This window comes from Austrofundulus limnaeus, unplaced genomic scaffold, assembly GCF_001266775.1.
Source record: "Austrofundulus limnaeus strain Quisiro unplaced genomic scaffold, Austrofundulus_limnaeus-1.0 Scaffold26, whole genome shotgun sequence".
In the NCBI taxonomy this organism is placed as follows: Eukaryota; Metazoa; Chordata; class Actinopteri; order Cyprinodontiformes; family Rivulidae; genus Austrofundulus; species Austrofundulus limnaeus.
Genome location: NW_013952428.1, coordinates 3,250,764 through 3,269,069, shown reverse-complemented (window position 1 = coordinate 3,269,069; position 18,306 = coordinate 3,250,764). Strand labels below are relative to the sequence as shown.

The 18,306-nt window shown below is 40.6% G+C and overlaps 3 protein-coding genes across 12 annotated transcripts in view; 2 read left to right on the top strand and 1 right to left on the bottom strand.

Moving 5' to 3' along the window:
• cacna1c (calcium channel, voltage-dependent, L type, alpha 1C subunit) overlaps nt 1-10,829 on the top strand; it is a 189,921-nt gene extending 179,092 nt beyond the window's left edge. For all 7 annotated transcript variants that reach the window (XM_014004815.1, XM_014004817.1, XM_014004814.1 and 4 more), the window contains 7 exons: nt 841-969; nt 1,050-1,177; nt 1,258-1,355; nt 1,431-1,527; nt 1,606-1,714; nt 1,819-1,981; nt 2,079-10,829. In XM_014004815.1, the coding sequence (XP_013860269.1) occupies nt 841-969; nt 1,050-1,177; nt 1,258-1,355; nt 1,431-1,527; nt 1,606-1,714; nt 1,819-1,981; nt 2,079-2,555 (1,201 nt within the window). In that variant the 3' untranslated portion in view covers nt 2,556-10,829. The remainder of the gene's footprint in view (nt 1-840; nt 970-1,049; nt 1,178-1,257; nt 1,356-1,430; nt 1,528-1,605; nt 1,715-1,818; nt 1,982-2,078) is intronic.
• Nucleotides 10,830-10,922: 93 nt separating this feature from the next.
• LOC106515160 (zinc finger protein 2 homolog) lies at nt 10,923-15,090 on the bottom strand. 3 transcript variants are annotated; one of them, XM_014004819.1, is made up of 9 exons: nt 14,996-15,090; nt 14,571-14,776; nt 14,374-14,484; nt 14,204-14,296; nt 13,900-14,010; nt 13,306-13,423; nt 13,031-13,225; nt 11,997-12,952; nt 10,923-11,845 (listed from the first exon to the last, which is right to left on the bottom strand). In XM_014004819.1, exons 1-9 carry the CDS (start codon nt 15,012-15,014, stop codon nt 11,831-11,833), a joined length of 1,824 nt encoding a protein of 607 aa, XP_013860273.1. In that variant the 5' UTR covers nt 15,015-15,090; the 3' UTR covers nt 10,923-11,830. The 3 variants fall into 3 exon arrangements, with proteins under 3 accessions (XP_013860273.1, XP_013860272.1, XP_013860274.1); XM_014004818.1 differs by having other exon boundaries at nt 10,923-12,952; XM_014004820.1 differs by having other exon boundaries at nt 10,923-12,952; nt 13,031-13,168.
• Nucleotides 15,091-15,438: 348 nt separating this feature from the next.
• Nucleotides 15,439-18,278, top strand: tspan33a (tetraspanin 33a). Of its 2 annotated transcripts, none has more exons than XM_014004810.1 (8): nt 15,439-15,705; nt 16,806-16,863; nt 16,962-17,089; nt 17,259-17,333; nt 17,441-17,536; nt 17,607-17,735; nt 17,811-17,972; nt 18,070-18,278. In XM_014004810.1, the coding sequence occupies exons 1-8, from the start codon at nt 15,604-15,606 to the stop codon at nt 18,145-18,147; spliced, it is 828 nt and encodes a 275-aa protein (XP_013860264.1). In that variant the 5' UTR covers nt 15,439-15,603; the 3' UTR covers nt 18,148-18,278. The 2 variants fall into 2 exon arrangements, with proteins under 2 accessions (XP_013860264.1, XP_013860263.1); XM_014004809.1 differs by having other exon boundaries at nt 15,449-15,705; nt 18,046-18,278.
• Nucleotides 18,279-18,306: the final 28 nt, after the last annotated feature.

Sequence of the window (18,306 nt, the reverse complement as noted above, 5' to 3'; positions counted from 1 at the left end):
AGCTATAACAAAACTAAAACTCAAAGTAAGTTATATAAGACTTACTATATGATTTTGTAAGCTTGATTTCTTTTTCAATTTTTCCTGCAAATCAAACTTTTTCTGACATAGGGTTGTATCTCTGCTTAGCACAAAAAGTAAGTAAATTTGTGTTTGGTAGATTATTTCTTTGTTGTAACAATGCTTCTTGGCAATACATCTTAAACAGCACCTGATAGCAACAGCAAAAAAGGATGTTTGGCAGAGAAGATTTGGCAAATGTTTCATATCTGCAACCCTCATACTCAGCTCTACTGCTCATCCCACAAATGCATGTTCCTTACAAATGTGGCTCCATTTAAAAGGGAAATTAACAGGCTTTCCATCAGTATGAGGTTTATTACCAGGAAGCATTGTTGCAACAAAGAAACTATCTACCAAACACACATTTCCTTACTTTTTGTGCTAAGTTTATTTATCCTGCAGGGACTGTGCTCCTCTTTGTTTTTTAAACATGTCAGAACTTCAGCTCCGGTATCACTCGTTTGTCTTTAGTGCTTTTTACCATTTTTGCTTGAACAAAACCGCAGTAAACTCCACTCGCTGCTCTGCAGGCTTCTTCATCTCCTCCTGTCATTTCCTCCATGCAGTAAGAAAGCATCTCCGGGTTTCTGAGTCCGCTCCTCTGAAGCTCCTCGCAGATTTTTTTTTCTTTTGCTAATCAGCTGCATTAATTTTTTTTCTCTGTAATACATATGTTTTGACTGTTTGTGCCTCCATCTGTGCCGTGCGCTTATGTTAACTTTGTGTTTTTATTTGTGTGCTTGCTTGTTTTTGGTCGTTTGCCCATTTTATTCGTAGCTCGGAGTCGAGTGACAGTCATCTGCCAATCATCCAGAGAGGGGAGGGCTCCACAGAGGAGACGTACGATGAGAGTTATGGTGACGACAGGGAATACCAGGAAGATGACCACTCACTTTCTTCTGACATGTACTGCTGAGAAACATTCACAGTTTAGTCTTCATCGTCAATGCTTGTAGCTCACCGCCGCGTCTGTGTGCACCTGATAGGTTGGTGTATCATGATGAAACATGCAAACAGCTGGCTCCCATGGAGGAAGCGGAGGAGGTCGAGGAGCAAAGAGGAGGACGAGGATGGCAGTCTCCGCGAAGAGTCTTCCTCTGCCCAACAACTCTGGGTGAGAGGATTGGACAACATGGACAAACACGCTGATTGTATTTACATAATTACATACTGTATTTGTATTTGTGTTGTCAGGTCGGAGAGCGTCCTTCCATTTGGAGTGTCTCAGGAGGCACTCGAGACCAGATATCTCCCAAAAGACAGCTGTACCCTTACATCTTGTACATCAACAAGTAGGAATCCCACTTTTATTTACCATCTTTGAAGCTGTTCTTTGGAGTAACTCCCTCTGCTCTCTTTTCTCCCAGGCTCTGGCAGTAGCAGGTTTAAGTCCTCTGCTGAGAAGGAGCCACTCACCCACTCTCTTCAGCCGGCTGTGCTCCACGCCTCCAGCCAGCCCCACAGGTGCGAAACAGAAAWGGAACAGCAGAAACATTTCGACGAGATGTTCTATGTTTCGAATCCTGTTTTTCTTTTTCCCAGCTCAATGTAGTGATGCCTCCTACCAGCGAGTTCCCTCGCTGAGGCTAGAGGGCGCCAACTCTCATGAAAAGCTCAACGCCAGTTTGCCTTCTGTCAACTGTGGGCCCTGGTGAGATTTATTTCTTTAGCTGTTAGTGCCTACATGCTACAATAACCATTTGATTGATATTAGAAGTATAGTAATGTTTTTATTAAGCGGTGCTTTAACTCCAGGTACAGCGACAGTAATGGGAACAGCCCAGTATCCAGCCCCAGCCCCACACCGAGCGTGTCGGGTCAAAGAGCACCRCGGCCGGTGTCGCTAACGGTGCCCTCGCTTCTGGGGAAAGACTCCAGTTCGCTGTCGCACGGCAGYGCAGGCAGTCTAGTGGAAGCGGTGAGTCTTTTAACACAAGATTACTCTTGACTCAGATGACTCAACATCGTACGCCTCTAAATCCCCATCTCCTCTCTGCCTTTTTAATCTCCTAAAGGTTCTAATATCAGAAGGTTTGGGTCATTTCGCCCAGGACCCGTCGTTCATCGAGGCGACCAAAGCCGAGCTGGCGGATGCTTGCGACATGACCATTGAGGAGATGGAGCACGCCGCCAACAACATTCTCAACACAACCACCAAYGCCACACCCAGCGCCTCTTCCACCTCTCAGCACAGCCCCAACGGCAGCCTCCCCTTCCACAGAGCAGCAGCAGCGACACACAGGGACCGAGCCGGCGGCTCAAGCCCCGCAGAGGACGTGGCCGAGGCCGGCGGGAGCCGAGGCTACGTCCACGGGCCGTCCTCTATAGAGGAGCGTCAGGAGCTGCTAGCCCCGGGGAGTGGGCGGGAGGAGGAGGAGGAGGAAGCAGGAGGGAGGGAAGAAAGGCATCACAGAAGTCCAGCCGTGATGGCGGGAGCGCTGCAGAGGAACAGCGAGCTTTTAGAGGACGAGGAGTGTGTGACGAGCTTGTAGGCGTCAGCTGATCAGGTCTGATGAGCGAGCGGGCCCCTCTGGCGACGTCAGAGTCGACGGCCCGCCGGTGCTGGTGCACAGTGCCACGGCTGGCTCTGTTTGTCCCCACGCCTCACACACACTCACCTACTCTGTCGCTTCGGACAGTGGCGGCCAGCGATGCAACCTTCAACACATGGTTACGACTCTGTTGGTTTAACTGAGTCAGTATGTGTGTGAACGTTTGCAGTGGACTATATCCGATCTGACTGAATGCTAGTGTGTGTGGATTTTTTTTTGTGTTTGTACTTGTGTGTGTGTGTGTGTGTGTATGTGTGTGTGTGTGTGTTCACCACACGTGTCTGAGTGTGGCTCTAAAGTGCCTCACAGTTTTTTCATGTCCTCAAAGTGTGAAGAAGCAGGAAGGTCGAGACAAGCAAAAAAATAAAACAAAGACAAAATGAAAGGAAGGTAGACAAGACACAGTGGCAGGAAGTCTTTATATGGATTTCCTTCAAACGGTATTAATGTTTTCATTTCCTATGCCTACTTCGGTGGTGTGTTATTGTTGTTTGTCTGGCCGCCATGATGCCAGGTAGGGGACAGCAAACCAGCTTGTGAAGGAGTCAGTAAAGGATCACCTTCTGACCAAAACCCACTCGAGGTCAAAGGTCAACTCCTTTTTTTTAGCTGATGATGAAGCGCTGTATTGTGTAAAACAGGGACAAGACAAACCCTGTTTGAAATCTCGTTTCTCCTCCTCTTCCAAAGCTACGGAACCTTGGAGCACAGCCCTGCCAGCACRGGAGTGGAATTACGGTGACGTGCCGCCGCCCCCGCGGCCAAGTGGGGGTGGGGGAGGATCTGAGGGATGGTTCAACAGCCAGAGGAGGGCTGCTACGGGGGGGACGCAGGCAGAGAAAAACACTTCCTAGCCAACAGGGAACTWGCTTTTATTTTTATTTTTTTATTTCATCCCCGTTGGTCAGTAAGACTCCATCAAGACTCGCCTCGTCCGTCACCTTGACCCGGCTTCACCCCGCCTCCGACCTTTTCTTTGTTTGGCCACACCCCCTTGCTGCCCCAAACAGGAAATGAGCGGAGCGTTTGATGGCTCTGTAGCGATAGCGAGCCCCCTTCTCTGCCTCATATCTCACTGTCCCTCACTCCTTCCTCCATCCTTCCTCCCACTTCTTTGGCTGTATCGCCATCACTCCTCATTGCTGGATTTTTGTTTTGTTTTGTTTTTGTTTCTTTTTCAGCACTCGAGGAGGGGCGTGTTTGTCGTGCAGGGCCACCTAGATGCCAGGGTGGAGGAGCGAGCGGGAGTGATCGATTGAAAAGGAAAGTGACTCCGGGCTATGGAGCCACGTCCGATCTGCTGTCAATCAACGTCACTTCCTCCTCTAAGCCCCTCCTCTTCCTCTCAGCTGGGAATCCCGTTAGATTTGCTGCCACATACGATTTCTACAGACCACGCCCACTATGTATTTAACAGTTCAATATCGTGCAAAACTGGCTAGCCATGACTTCTTTTGTTTTTATATTCATGACTTTTATTGATTTTAATTTATCCTTAATTTGTTTGCACAATCGGGGTGCTGGTCTTATAAGTGTATTTTTTGCTCGATTTTATTTTTAGGACAATTTTAAGAGGTTTTAAGTATCGAAGCAGGGCATAGTGTGTGTGAGGGCGYATTTGTGCGTGCATACGCATGTCTGCATTTTAGTACAAGAGTGTGCGAGTGGGTGTGTAATCTAAAACAAAAAGGGGGAGAGGGATGTTTCTCTATCCGTATGCACCTTTTACAGATTGTATCTATTTATTTATTTATTTTTTTCCAGAAGAGAAAAAAAAAGTGTGAGAATGTTCGAGTGGTTTCTTGTGTATTCTAAAAGCTTATTTTAAGCCTAAATTAAGGTAGCATTACAAGTATGTTGTTGGTGTGTGTGTGTGTGTGTGAGCGAGGGTGTGTGTTTGTGTTGTAATGGGCCTCCTTAACACAGGGTTACCGTGGACAGGCATGCTTCCAAAGCTTTGTGATTTCTTTAGCACAGTTTGTACATTTTTTAAAAAGAAAAACAAGCTGCAGGGTGAGAAGTCTCTCTCACTCTCTCTCTTCGAATATTAGCCATCGCAATTTTTTCCCTGCCACCATTCAAGACGTAGTTCGTTCTGCAGCAAGATCAGAGTGAGGGCTACATTTCCAGCACTGACATTAACCAGAACGTTTTTATTTTTGATGTTAAATTACTGCTCTGAATGACAGAAGCACCAAAATTTCTACTGCCACAGTGATGCCTTGTGACACAAATCGGGGGGGAGAGGGTTTTGGCGGGAAACGAGTGCTCACTCTGGCTTTTATCACTTTTCATGCAACATAACATCCTTTGGCAAAAGTTGAAACTCCTCATTAATAATTAGGGCTGGTGTACTATTGCTGCAAAACATCAAACCTCCTCGTCTTAGTCCTTTCTATTTTATTGTGGCGTTAAAGACAAATTATTTTGTTTTTAACATTTACTGGTAGTAGCGACTGCTAGAAATACAAGGAGGAAATTTTCAGGAAATTATTGATCACGTGGTTTAAATTGGCTATAATTTATAGAACTATCCACTTTAAAGGACAGTTGTATTATGTGAGGCTTTTATTTTTTTTATTCTAATGAAAACTTGGAGAKTTTTGCTAATTCACTTAACATAAGAGCACGGGATGTCCACGCYACGGTACACTGGTTTCAGTATTCCTGGTACTATAACACCACTCAATACAGTATTTTTTTAGTATTATATCAACATGTACATCATTTAAAACTAAATTAATTGTCATCAACTCCCTAGAATGTTATAAAAAATATTTTTTAACTTCCAAATAAATGTAGTTGTGTTGGAAGCGCTTTTGCCATTTTTTAAGACACTTTTATGACTCACTGTCCGTTTTAAATGTTCAGAAAGCCCACACAGAAACCCCTATTAGACAGGCCCGTACTCTTTATTTTTCTTTATTTTTTCTCTATTGAGCTCATATTCCTCCATAAATCAGAGCAGGTCTGTGGCAGGGAGGAGTATGCATAAACACACTGCCATATACACTGCATCCTGTGCCAGTAACCAACTTCTGTCATTATTATGCAATCTAAATGTGAATGTTGAGCGTTTCTTTTGTTGCTATCCTTGTAGGTTCACAGTCACTTCAATTCTACAGAAAAGCACCCACACAAATAGAAATATTTAGTGTTTTTTGAATTATTCAAACTTAACAAATGGGGAAGCTGGCACGTCCTGCAGCAAGTGGCTGATGTTTGCTGGAAGTTTAGTCTAACCGTATTTAATGTTTATTATATACAGTATTATAAAATAGCTTGAGATCTCCTGATTGGTTTAAGCTGCATGTGATGGTAGGACCTGCAGAATATTAGGCTTAAACTCTCAAGGATGTTCATTATAGACGTGCGAAATAGATTTCCTGTATCCAAGCAACTGCAGTTAAATCTGCCAGCCTAGCATCCGCGATTGTTCTCAAAGCGGATCATAAAACCACAAAATGAATGACAGCTATCTGCACATTATCTGTCACCTTTTTTTGTACACTAAACCCCTGCATATCAGAAGTGCCACAGCAGGTTTGTGTTGTGCCCCTGAGAAAGATCCAGAGCTTTGTGGCTTTTCCCCTCGTGTGAAGTTGAGCAGCCTTGCGAGTTTTTTTTTTTTTTTTTGGTTTTGTTTCCTTTAACGTGACTTCTTTGGTTTAGCATGACTTTGGAGGTGTTGTGTTGTAGTATAACGAAAYGTGTGGGTGTAATCCTGCGCAAGATATGCAAAAACAATGCAATAACTATGACTGTGTATAAAGTTCCCGAAGAAAATATCCATGTAAACGTATTTAAAAGACACATAAAGTCCTGATGTTGTTATTTTCTGTTTGTTGCTACTTCTTTTTTCTTTTTTCAAGTGAACTCAACGGTTCCACAACATACTTGAAATCAGGTACATTACAGAGCAGTTTAGTAAAGATGTATTTATTGGGATGTTGGTCAAACGATTACTGAGGCTGTGTGACCTACATCTGGTGTTTTATTTGTTGATTCACACAAAAATAGTTTGGCTTTTTTCTCATCTCTGTCTCGATACTTTTGACCGCATTCCTTCATCTTGTTTTGTTTCTGGTTTTTATTCAGAACGTTTTGTCCTCTGGGGATCTAGCATCAGTATTGAAAGCAGTTTAACTTTTGAATCAGGCGTTCCTGATGTTCCGCGTTTTTTTTTACAGTGTAGCTTTTTCTCCTCTTTAGTGTTACAGATGAGTGTTCGGCAGTTGGATGATATTTAGATGTGACTTCCTGTTTATTGTCTAGTCCTGAACCCCTGCGAAAGACTGATATGATTATCAAAATGTGATTTCTTGGCAAACATGATCTGATTCTAGGAGTTTAATAATGAAGTGTGCTTTAATAAWTGATTTGGAGAGTACTTGCAAGTGAAAGCTGTGGAGCTGTTCCACTGGAAACCCATGCCTTACACCTGTCTGTCTTTGTGTCGTAGCGTTTGTCAGGCCGGTGAGCTGCAGCTTCATTTCCCCCTGCCTACAGCAAACCRAAATAAAATCCCTCCCTCTGCAGCRAAAACTGCAGCTTAAAGTAATCTCTTCAAATGACTGAATGATTTTCTGTATCGGATGGGAGGAACTCTTGATTTGATGAAGACTGTTAGATGAAGAATGTCTTTAAGTTCTAACACGGTGGATTAAATATTTAAAGTGATGTTTTACATGCATGGGTTGCTCTCTTTAGAGATATACAGTATTGGTCCTATATAACTGATAATATCTTTTGTCTCACCTCTAGCTAATGATTGTATATTTTTATATACTATATATATATATATAAATATAAATATATATCAAAGTATAAAAATAGATTATTTAATCAGCAGAATGTTAGAATAAGGAAAAGAGGACCTATATGGAAAGTGGATTTGTTGATGTGCTGACAGAGGGTCAGTATGAAGTTGACTGTATATCTTTTTGCTGAAGGTAAAACATTATCTGCTGTAACCCATAACCAGGTGGATTTTAGAGCATTTTGACATCATGTTGATCATTTGTAGCCTTCAGGCTTTAATCCATGCACTCAAAAAACAGATGTGTTGGATTTAGTAAATGTAAAGCAATTTTTACATTTAATTTACAAGTTAATGTGAAGTAAATGTGTTACATTTACTCAGTTCAGTTGATTGGAACATGTTCAGATAATTGAAGTAAATCCAACACGTGTTTTTGAGTGAAACTACTTTAAAACATTGAACAGGCTATCCCAGATTTATAGTCTAAAATCAATGTTGTAACAAACAAATAAAAAGTAATTTTTTCRTGACCAATTTGAGTTTAAATCTACGTTTAGCATCAGACAGATTGGAAACTGCTTCTGCTCGTTTCTGTTTTGTGCAGACGTCCCAGCGTACCCAGCGGCCCGTCGGCACAAGCCAGGGTCCGCTCACACTGTAGCACTGAGAGACCATCAGCAAAACCCACGTCATCTTTAAAAATAAAAAGCCAAAAAGAAAAAAGATTTTAAAAAAAACACCTCCAAAGTGTTCAATTTTTGTTTGTTTCAATTCATTCAAATTGTGTAGCTTCGATGTTTCTTCTTCCAAGTGTGAATTTGGAGGATTTGAACTTCATCTGTGAATAGGAATTTAATTCATCTGCCTTTTTATGCAGACTAGAAAGCAAAAAAAAGAGTAGTTTAGTTTATGGCCAGTTTATTTTTGAATTACTTCTTTTTTTAACTTAAAAGCACCAAACAAATGGTCAGGAATGTGGCTGTTTTGGTGCGTATAAAAGAAATGTGTGTTTTAGGTGTTTATGCAAAAACATGTTGGATTTAGCCTGGAAATGAGCGTTCAGATGAACGTCTTGTGGCAAAAATTGACACAAATCTGAGTTATTTCTTTGGACAGTGAAAAGAAACTGATGGAATGATAGTTTTAATGACATTTGACCATTTTTAAGCATAAACTACTTTGCCATTTCAGAAAGCTCCTCTCGTGACGACCTGTCGTTGCAGAATTTGACGCTTTATATTTTCTTGTAGATCAAAGTTTGTCGGTCTTGTTTAATCCTGACACAAATATTTRAAGATGACTATTTTGAGTATAGATTTTTTTATCTTTTCTAGGAGTTCAGATGAGGAAATCGAGTTCAAAGCATTGATTCTCTTAAGAAAAAGGGAAACACTTTGGTTTTTCTGTCGTACAGATGTTCTCATCTTAATGATAAGGGCTTTCAGAAAGAGAACAGAACGTAAATGATGGATTATATTACTGAATATATGAACAAGTTTATAGAGCACGTGTTTATTTTAGATATGAAGTAATGAAAATCTATATGAATTATTATAACCTGATGAAGGGCAGTTTTGTTGGAGAATTATGGGGATATTTATGAAAAGACTTATGGATGCTGCCATTTTCTATGCTTTTTTTTTTACGACAAGTTCACATTTGTCTGTTTGTTGCTTGTAAAGAGTAGAAGTCCAGCTGCATGATGGATGGTTTGAAAGCTTAATCTGTATAAGCGATGACACACTGAATTGTTTGCTTAAATCACACATTTAATTAGTGTTTAGTAATGAAAGCAGCTGTGTTTTCCAGTTTTTTTTTTTTTTTGGTGTGGGAAACTCACCCTGAGTGTTCACACGGCCGCATGGTGTTTCTTTACTGAGCATATCAGAGGTCTGAGCTCTTCCTTTTCACTGGGACTGATGGGAGGGATTAGTGTTCCCAGTTAGAACTAATAGAACCACAAGTCGCTCATTGTGTAGCAGCAGACATCAGCACCTTTGTGTGAACACTCTTTAATTCGTCATTATGCAAAAGCGATATTAAACCCCAAATAAGATGAGACACCATGATTGAGTTATATTTTGTTTTTGTTTTTTTTAAGAGGGAAATCCCCCATCTATTCATGTGGAGTGTTTCTAACCGTGACTCTCTGTGGGATCTAATTCAGCAAATTAGACTCGGGAGATGCGGCAGCTGCTTTTGTGCATCGGCGCAGGTTCTCCTCTTTCAACAGCTCGCCCTCGTGAGAACCCTGAATGTCTCCACCCGCATCTGCCTCAGCCTCTTCTCATCTCACAGCACAAGAGCTAGTTCACGTTCCRTGAATGATAATTATCTCGACAAAGTCAATTTCTTGAATGTAGGACACGGCGATGCTCTTGCTGAGGCCTGACAAAGGTTGAGGGTTTCCGTTTTTCCGCCCTTGTCATTATTTTAGCTGTTTTTTGTCCCTTTTTAGAGCACAAATGATTACAAAATAAACATGAGTGAGTAAATGCAGCTTTAAAAAATGACAACATTATCATATCATATGTTCAGACCATAAAGTGTTTAAAGAAAGCTTTTTTTTTTTCTTCCTTTAATGCCTGAGTGGATGACGGAGTTGTGTGGTTCTGCTCTAATCATCAGTAGTGTCTTATTGTTTTTGGCCACTACTCATGCAAAGTGTTAAAAGGGCCAATTTTTTTTGACAGGACTGAGCAGTTTGTGTTTCTTTAAATCTTTAGTTTTGGTGGGAGGTGTTCACAGAGACCAATTTGTTGTAATATTAGTAATGGCGCTACTGTTAAATGTACTATTTAATAACAGCACTATTTATGGTCTAAATAATGAATTAAAGTGTGTTTATTGTGCGTACGGTAGCTCTGGAGGCAGGTGGCCATTTTCTGAGTTTTTAAATGTAAGCCACTCCCCCTCCACTGCAGGGAGGGATTTCATTGGTTGTAAGGCTGCTAAGCGACACCGGCCCAACATCATTTGGTTTCCTCGGTTTTCGTTCTCCTTGGTGTGGTCAGGACTGCATGTTCTCTCACACCCTTCTTTTTTTTGCCCCCCTCCCATTTTATTTTTTACATTTCATTTTAGATTTTAGAAAGGGAAAGAATACAAATGAAATAAATCAGAATATTATTAATTCAATCACTTTTTCTACTCCTATTTTCCATAAAAAGTGAAACAAAAAATGCAAAAAAAAAAGTATATATATAAATATATATATAAAAGTTAATTTGTAAATAAGTTCTGTACAGTTTGTATCTGTAACTTGTCAGTCTGTCATTGGTGACAGAGTCTGTCTTGCTTATTACGCACGCTACCAGTAAATAAAAAAAGGAAAAAGTATATTTAGACTGTATGGTCCCTTGAGAGCAAGTTTTAAATTAATATCTGATGTATATTCCTGTAACATTGCATTTTTATCTGAGGAATGATGTTATTAAAAAACTGCAAATAAATTGCATTTCCTACAGTTGTGTTTTCACTGTTTTCCGGCTCCTCCCACTCATTACAGGTAGGTATTACTGCCCCCTGCTGGATGGAAGATTAAATGCAGTACTTTATTTATTTATTGAAGTCTTACAAAACATACTCAGTTTACATTTTACAGTGTAACAAATACTAAATAAATGTGTCATTATCAGAATGAGTTTCCAAACAGTACAGTAAAATAACAATTTTAAAAAGCTGCAGCAAATAAAGTGCAGACATAACATTATAAAAACTCTGATGTGGGGAAATTCAACAATTTTTTTCTGTAAAATTATACATAAAGTGTATTTAAAGTAAACATATTTCAACAGTTTGTAAGCTTAATAAAAACACCACTTTCTTCAAAAAACATTACCTTATCAAAACTTTTTTTATTTTTTTAAAATCCTGTTTAAGTTCAAAGTAAAAAAAAAAATTAAATTCTTGCTCTTGGTAATAAAGATCCCTGTAGTTGCATTTGGTATAACTATTTACAACTAAAGAAACCAACTACACAAAGTCGTGATGAAATGCTAAATAGCAGATAACCAATGTGTGATTTAAATATACTACAATCTACCCAAAACAAAATGCAATGGAGAATATTTTCAAATCTCCTGTAGAAACTGGAATAAATGATGTTTAACAGTCTTTATGGAACAAATTCACATTATTGTAATATTTAAATTCAGCTGCTGCAGACCAGAAAAAAAGCAAACCCTGCAGTGTCTGAACAAAACATCTGAACTTTCACTAATCATCTGGGGTCTTTTAGTTCGTTTATGTTCTATATTAACATAATAATAATAATAATAATAATAATAATAATAATAATACATTAATTTATAGGGCACTTCAAAAATTTTCTTTATTTTGTGTATCAAGTCAGAACACTCAAAAAGATAAAATGTTCCAAAAATCAATCAGCAGCTGTGACTACCTGGTTCCACCAGCAGGGGGCGACGTTTGCATTTTACACATCGAGGTCTCACGTGAGGCTTTTCTAAGACAGGTTATAACAAAAAAAATTAATTAATAAAAATAAAAAATTACGGAGAATACGTTTTGACAAAGACAATATTTAAATGTAAAAAAAACAGATGCCACTACGTGCCAAGTTTATGAGTTGCCATGTGTCTTCTCATATTCCCCACCTGGGAGAACTCTTTGTCACACTCCGAACACTTGAACGGTTTCACCCCGTTGTGGCTGAGTGTGTGCCTCTTCAGACAGTTCAGGGTGAGGAAGCGCTTGGGGCACTCGGTGCAGAGATACGGGCGATCTCCCGTGTGCGAGCGGGTGTGCACGATCAGGTGGGCCTTGCAGGAGAAGCCCTTCCCGCAGTGGACGCAGGTGTACGGCAGCTCGCCCGTGTGCGTCCGATTGTGCAGCTGCAGCTCCCCGGAGGACAGAAACGCCTTCCCGCAGGTGGTGCACAGGTAATTCCTCTCGCCCTTGTGCATCAGCACATGTCTTATGTAACCATTTTTGCTGAAGTTTTTCTTGCAGATCTGGCAGAAGTTGGATGGTCCATCGTGCAGAAGGTTGTGCTGCTTGAGAGCGTACCTGCTGGGGAACGCCTTGCTGCACTGGTTACACTTGAATATTCGTCCTTTTTTGTGAATCTTCTGGTGATAATCGTAGCCTGAACGGCTCATRAATCCTTTRTCGCACTCGATGCAGCTGTAGCGAAAGGTGTGCAGCTTCAGGTGGGTTTTCATCTGATTTGGATGTTCGAAGACTTTCTCACACGTGGGACATTTCGTGTCTTCTTCTGGGAAGTTTTTCTTCACGGTTCGWGTACTCAGAAACCGTTTATCCTCCCCGGTTGGCTCTTTCCTTTTTCTGCAACGTTTCTTTTTGGAGTTGTCCTCCTTTTTCTCCTTTTCCATCTCTTCACCCCTACCTTTTTGTTTGCCTCTCCTCGGATTGTTTATGTTCAGCTTTTGGCTCCTGCTTTTCATCTTTAAGCTTTTTTGCAAAGTCTTGCTTCTCCCTTTTTTTTCAGATTTYTTTCTCTGAACGGCCTTCTGGACGCACTCTCGAACCTTTGTCGGTACAGGCGGCGTGCCRGGACCCTTAGAGGAGATGGAGAAGCGAGGAAAAAGGTCTGAAAACAGGACAAAGCACAGATCAGTTAAGTGAAGTAAACTGAAATWTCTGAAAATAATTTTGGTCCGTCTCTGACCTGATTTCTTTTTTGAAAACCAGTCCTCTGAGTCGTCAGTGTCGGTGATGCACTGACTTGAGTCTTCATCCAAATCATCCAAAGCCAGCGACCCTTCATTGCTATCCTCCTCATCATCAGCCTCGCTGAACTCATTCACTGGTTTAGTGAAGGACAGCGCAGACAAAATGATGTCATCTTCATTGCTTGGACAAACTGTAACAGAACATTTTTAACGAACAAATAGTAAAACATTATTTTTTTTAAGAAAAGAGAGAATAAATCYATGATCTGACCTGAGCTGAGGGTCCCCAGCTCTCTGTGATGAACCAGCAGAGTTCTCAGAGCCAAAGGTTCAGATAAGTGATGTTTAAACTCCTCTGATGCAGATGTTTCAGAGAGCCAAACTGTTGTCTGTAAAACCACAAAATCAAAAGCACAAATTTCCTGTAAGACATTTTATATTTGCCACCAAATCATTACAAAGCAACTGCACAATTCCTCACATACCACATCCRCAGACATTTAAGTAAATTTGTTCAGATCCCAGAGCCGGCCTCACAATGTAACCAAATTGTATGTTTTTTATATTTTTACATTGTAAGAAACATCWTACTGAGACTTTAAGGCTTACAAATAAAACGTTAAAAAAACAGTATGCACAGTTTTGAAACATTTCTTCTAGGCTGGCCTGTTTATCAGTGCACCTATAATTACTTCACTGTTGACCTAAATGGCAAACTTGGCCAAAATTTACTTTATGTCGATATATGGGATCATATGGCTTAAAGTTTAAAAAGAACAACAATTTTACAAAGTATATCTCTGTACAGAAACAATATATGTAAATAAAAACAAACATCTACATTAGTGGGACCTGTTGGGAGTACCTGGTGCAGGTTGGGTGTGGGCATCAGCTCTTCCAGTCGGGACAGAAACAGCGACGCGAGCTGCTGGATCCTTTTGTTGTAGACAGGACCGTAGTGCTTAGGAAAAAAGGTCTACAGACACAACCAGATAATCCAATTTTAGTTTTTAGTTTAATTATCATTTTATTCTGTTTGCTTTATAAACATGTTCAGAAAYATAAGCCACTATATAAACACTGCTCCTTATTTGATAAACTTGCTCATATGACAAAAATAAAAATAAACTTTTGCTTTTAAGATGCGTTTTTTTCACATGCACACTCACTTTGAAGAAGACTTCCTTTTCTGAGGGAATATTTAAAATGTCCTGCACCAGAGTGGCAAAGCTGCTATATGAGGTCTTCAGAATATCGGTTTCCTGTCAAGAATACACAAGTCACATTAGTTAGTTTTTATACATGTGTGGGGATCTAAGATGGTCTTTTTAAACAACACCATTTGATCACAGGTGCTCAGCTCGATGCAGCAGGAGTGGATTTTATCAAGGTGGGCTTGGATGGTATTCAGATTGGCGACRCCGTCACCACGGCAAAGCTCCAGAATCAGCTGCAAGAGAAGGGAGAGGAGAATGTCAAAACAACATACAGCCTAATATTGAACAATCAGAGATCTTTCATCTAAGCTGTTTCCACCTTTGCTCTCAGGCCCAGCATGAGCTGAACCTTCTGACTGGGACTGAGAAGTTCTGGGACCATCTCTGTTGCCAAACTGATGAAGTCCAGCAGCTTATCATAATGCATCACGCTGCTGTCCTGCTGCGCCACCTTCCACATGAAGGCAGCCATGAGTCTCACTGGAGGGACAAGCAGCTTTAAGGAGGCTGGAGGAAGAGCGGAGACTGCCGGGGGTGGGGGTGGGGGGGATACATGAAGTAAAAATGAATGGACACAGAAAACATTCCATAAAATGCATCACAACAACCATCTGAAGGCGATTTGTCTTTAACTCCGACGCTAAGATTAGCTCGCGTTAGCTTTACGGTGTAAATTGTTGTTTAATTTACTAATTCAACAAATTACGGAGACTAAAAGTCACCTACATAAGCAACTCTACAAACCTTTGCTGCTCCACGCCATATTTCTCGCTCATAAAAGCCTCAACAAATAGCAAAATTGCTAGTTAGCTTTTCGCTTACAGAGCTCAGAGACAACATCCGGGTTAACCGGATGTTGTGAAAAGTTTGCGYCTGTGATGCCCTTCAAAATAAAAGCTTGTGTTTTCACATCTTGAAATGCATTTTACCATAGATGTGTTTTATATTGAACTGTTAATAATATATAAAATATTTTAATTATTATGTTAATGTATGTATGTTAATATATGTTAATTGTATTTACTTGAACCTATGGTGGAGCTGTTTTTTTTTTCCCATCCTAACACATTTTTTTCTTTTGAAGTTTTTCTCTTATCCTTCTTTCCTAAAGTTTTGAGCGTTTTGCTCGATCCACCAAGGAACTTTTTCCTGCCTCTTTTTTGGAGGAAAACTAAACTTTGCAGCTTTTARATGTGTTCTGTAACCCGATTAGTACATTCCTCTATGTTTCCCTCTAGTCCACAACCATGTTCAGTTCATCGTCATATTGAAGGGAGGTCGGTTGGACCTCCGGGGACTCCGCAGGTAGCTCTCATCTGGGCGCAGTTGGGACTGGACGCGGTTTGGGCGGCATGGGGGGAAGGCGCGGGGGCGCATCTGGATCCAAGAAGGACTTCACGTTTGTCAGTCCGGTTGTGAAGTACCTGCTGTTTATTTTTAACTTTCTTTTCTGGGTAAGTGAACATTTGGGGTCTTACACTTCCTAATATGAAGTTTGAGCTGCTGCAAACCAGACTTGTACACTATAATAAACTGTTAAAATGTTCTAATTTCCAGGTGTCCTAAAACAGAGTTATGTACAAATCTGCTTATACTTTTCCCCTGTTATAAAAACTCAATCTATTCAATYCATTTGCCCTCCATGGGTATGTTTGCTGACTGAATCGTTGACAAGAATGAACAAATTTCACTTTTAAAAGTTCAAAGTCCATCAACTTTTATTTGTTGTAATGCAAAGAAAGCCCARCAGTGAGCTGTCAACAAAGTTTATATAAGAGGGTTTCAGCATCAGGTGACTTCTTGCTACATTTTGTTTGTTTTTCAGCTGATTACACATTAAAACTGCTGAGATTTAAACAGTTTCAGTGTTGATGTGTTGAAGATTAAATTTGGCAAGAWGTTTCACTTTTTAGGTGTGCCTCTCTGTTTCTTTGGTTCTTCATATTGATTGGTCGAGGCCGTGTACAAACAGGATAAGGCTGTGTGAAAACATGAAACCTGGCCATCTGGAATGTTTTAGTCATTTCTGCTGCCCCCGGCTACATTTTGGTTCAGTATACGACACAGTTTTCAGATCAGTCCTGTCCATTATTAACCTCTCAGTTAAAGATCTAAACCAATGTTTTACTGGCTCGTACCTTTTCCTCAAAGTAAAATGTTTCCGAAGCCACCTGTTTGTGTGACATTAGGTTCAGTCTCTGTGGAGGAGGGTGCAGTCAGTGTAATTGGATCCATTTCATTCAGGGACTGAAACAGAGGTTCTGAAGCCTCCTTTTCATTATTTTGAGTCCGAGAGAGGCGAGCCAGTGAAAGAAGATTTCAGGTTAATGWCTGGTTGATTTAGTCAAAGCAGACTGGAGAGGAAAGTGTCTGCTTCGGTTCAGCTTATTGTAAAAATCAGCGTTTGAGTGCATATTTTAAATAGTCCCCTCTGTTTTTCTGAGGGTGGTGCCACTCCTTTTACAAGTTGAAACACGAAAGAAATGCAGATATTTTGATGTGAAATGCTCCTAACATTAATAAATAAATCTCTCTTTTTTTTCCCCACCCTAAGATAATCTCTCTGATGATGGTGGTGATTGGAGTGTACGCCCGCATGGCAAAGCATGCAGGTRAACTTTGGCAAAAGCAAACAGAGAGAATCTGTCTTTCCGGCTCAGTTTGAGATGTTTTTGTTTTATTTGATTTTTTTTTTCTGTGTCTGTTTCAGAGACAGCTCTGGCGTGCTTGTCTGTGGATCCTGCCATGATGCTGATGATTATAGGAGTCCTCATGTTCGTAATCACCTTCTGTGGCTGTGTGGGCTCCCTGCGAGAAAACATCTGTCTCCTGCAGACAGTATGATCTCTCTTTTTTTTAAAGAAGAGTTACTATTTTCAAATTTTATCAAGGCTCAAACAGTGCAAGAAAAAAATATCCACACTAAAAACTGCTGTTTTATTACAAATTGAGTTACTGTTGTGTATTCTGGTATGTTTTCTAACCAAGACGGTCTCTTCTCTTTCAGTTCTGCGTCTGTCTGACTGTCATTTTTCTGCTACAGCTGGCTGTTGGTGTCCTGGGCTTCATCTTTTCTGATAAGGTGATGAATGAGGTTGCTTTTTATAATTTATTTATAGCGTGTGAAAAGATGTGACTGGAATTTTGCTGCAAAAATATTTAACCATTTATTTCAAATATTCTCTCAAGGCAAGGCATAAAGTAACTGAAATACTCAACAATGCCATCGTCCACTACAGAGATGATATTGATCTGCAGAACCTTATTGACTTTGGCCAAAAAGAGGTAAAAGTTAGATTGAAACTCAAACCCTTTTTTAAAATAATGCATGAATTCATTTCCTCCATCTCCTCAGTTTGAGTGCTGTGGAGGGACGGAATACAAAGACTGGTCCCGGAACATTTACTTCAACTGCAGCCAGAGCAACCCGAGCCGAGAACGCTGCTCTGTCCCGTTCTCCTGCTGCATCGTGTCAAAAAAACAGGTCCTCTTTTAACCCAGCTCTGTCTTATCATTGTTTGATTTCTGTTGGCTTTTAAATGATCRCTTCTGTGTGCAGGAGGTGATCAACACCAAGTGTGGGCAGGGCATGCAGGAGTTAGACTTCGACGAAGCTGGAAACCACATCTACACCAACGGCTGCATCGACAAGCTGGTTAACTGGATCCACAGCAACCTGTTCATACTGGGGGGCATCGCACTGGGACTGGCCATACCACAGGTACCACACGTTCAGAGTTAAAGCTCCCCCAACTACTGCAGAAACCTCACCGTGGTGTTTCCTCTGTCTGCAGCTGRTCGGCATGCTTCTGTCTCAGATTTTAATAAATCAGATCAAAGACCAAGTTGAGTTGCTGAACTACAACCTCAAGCATCAGTCGGACCCCTGGAGCTGATCCAGGACCAGATTCTTCTGAAACTCTGCTCCCATCTGCTGGACAGTTGCCTTTACTACAGGTCGTAACTGATTCTTCAGTATTTTTTTAATGATGAATTTGTTTTCAAAGAGAATAAAAAGGTGTGCAGTCTCCAAAAAATGATTGTTTTTATATATA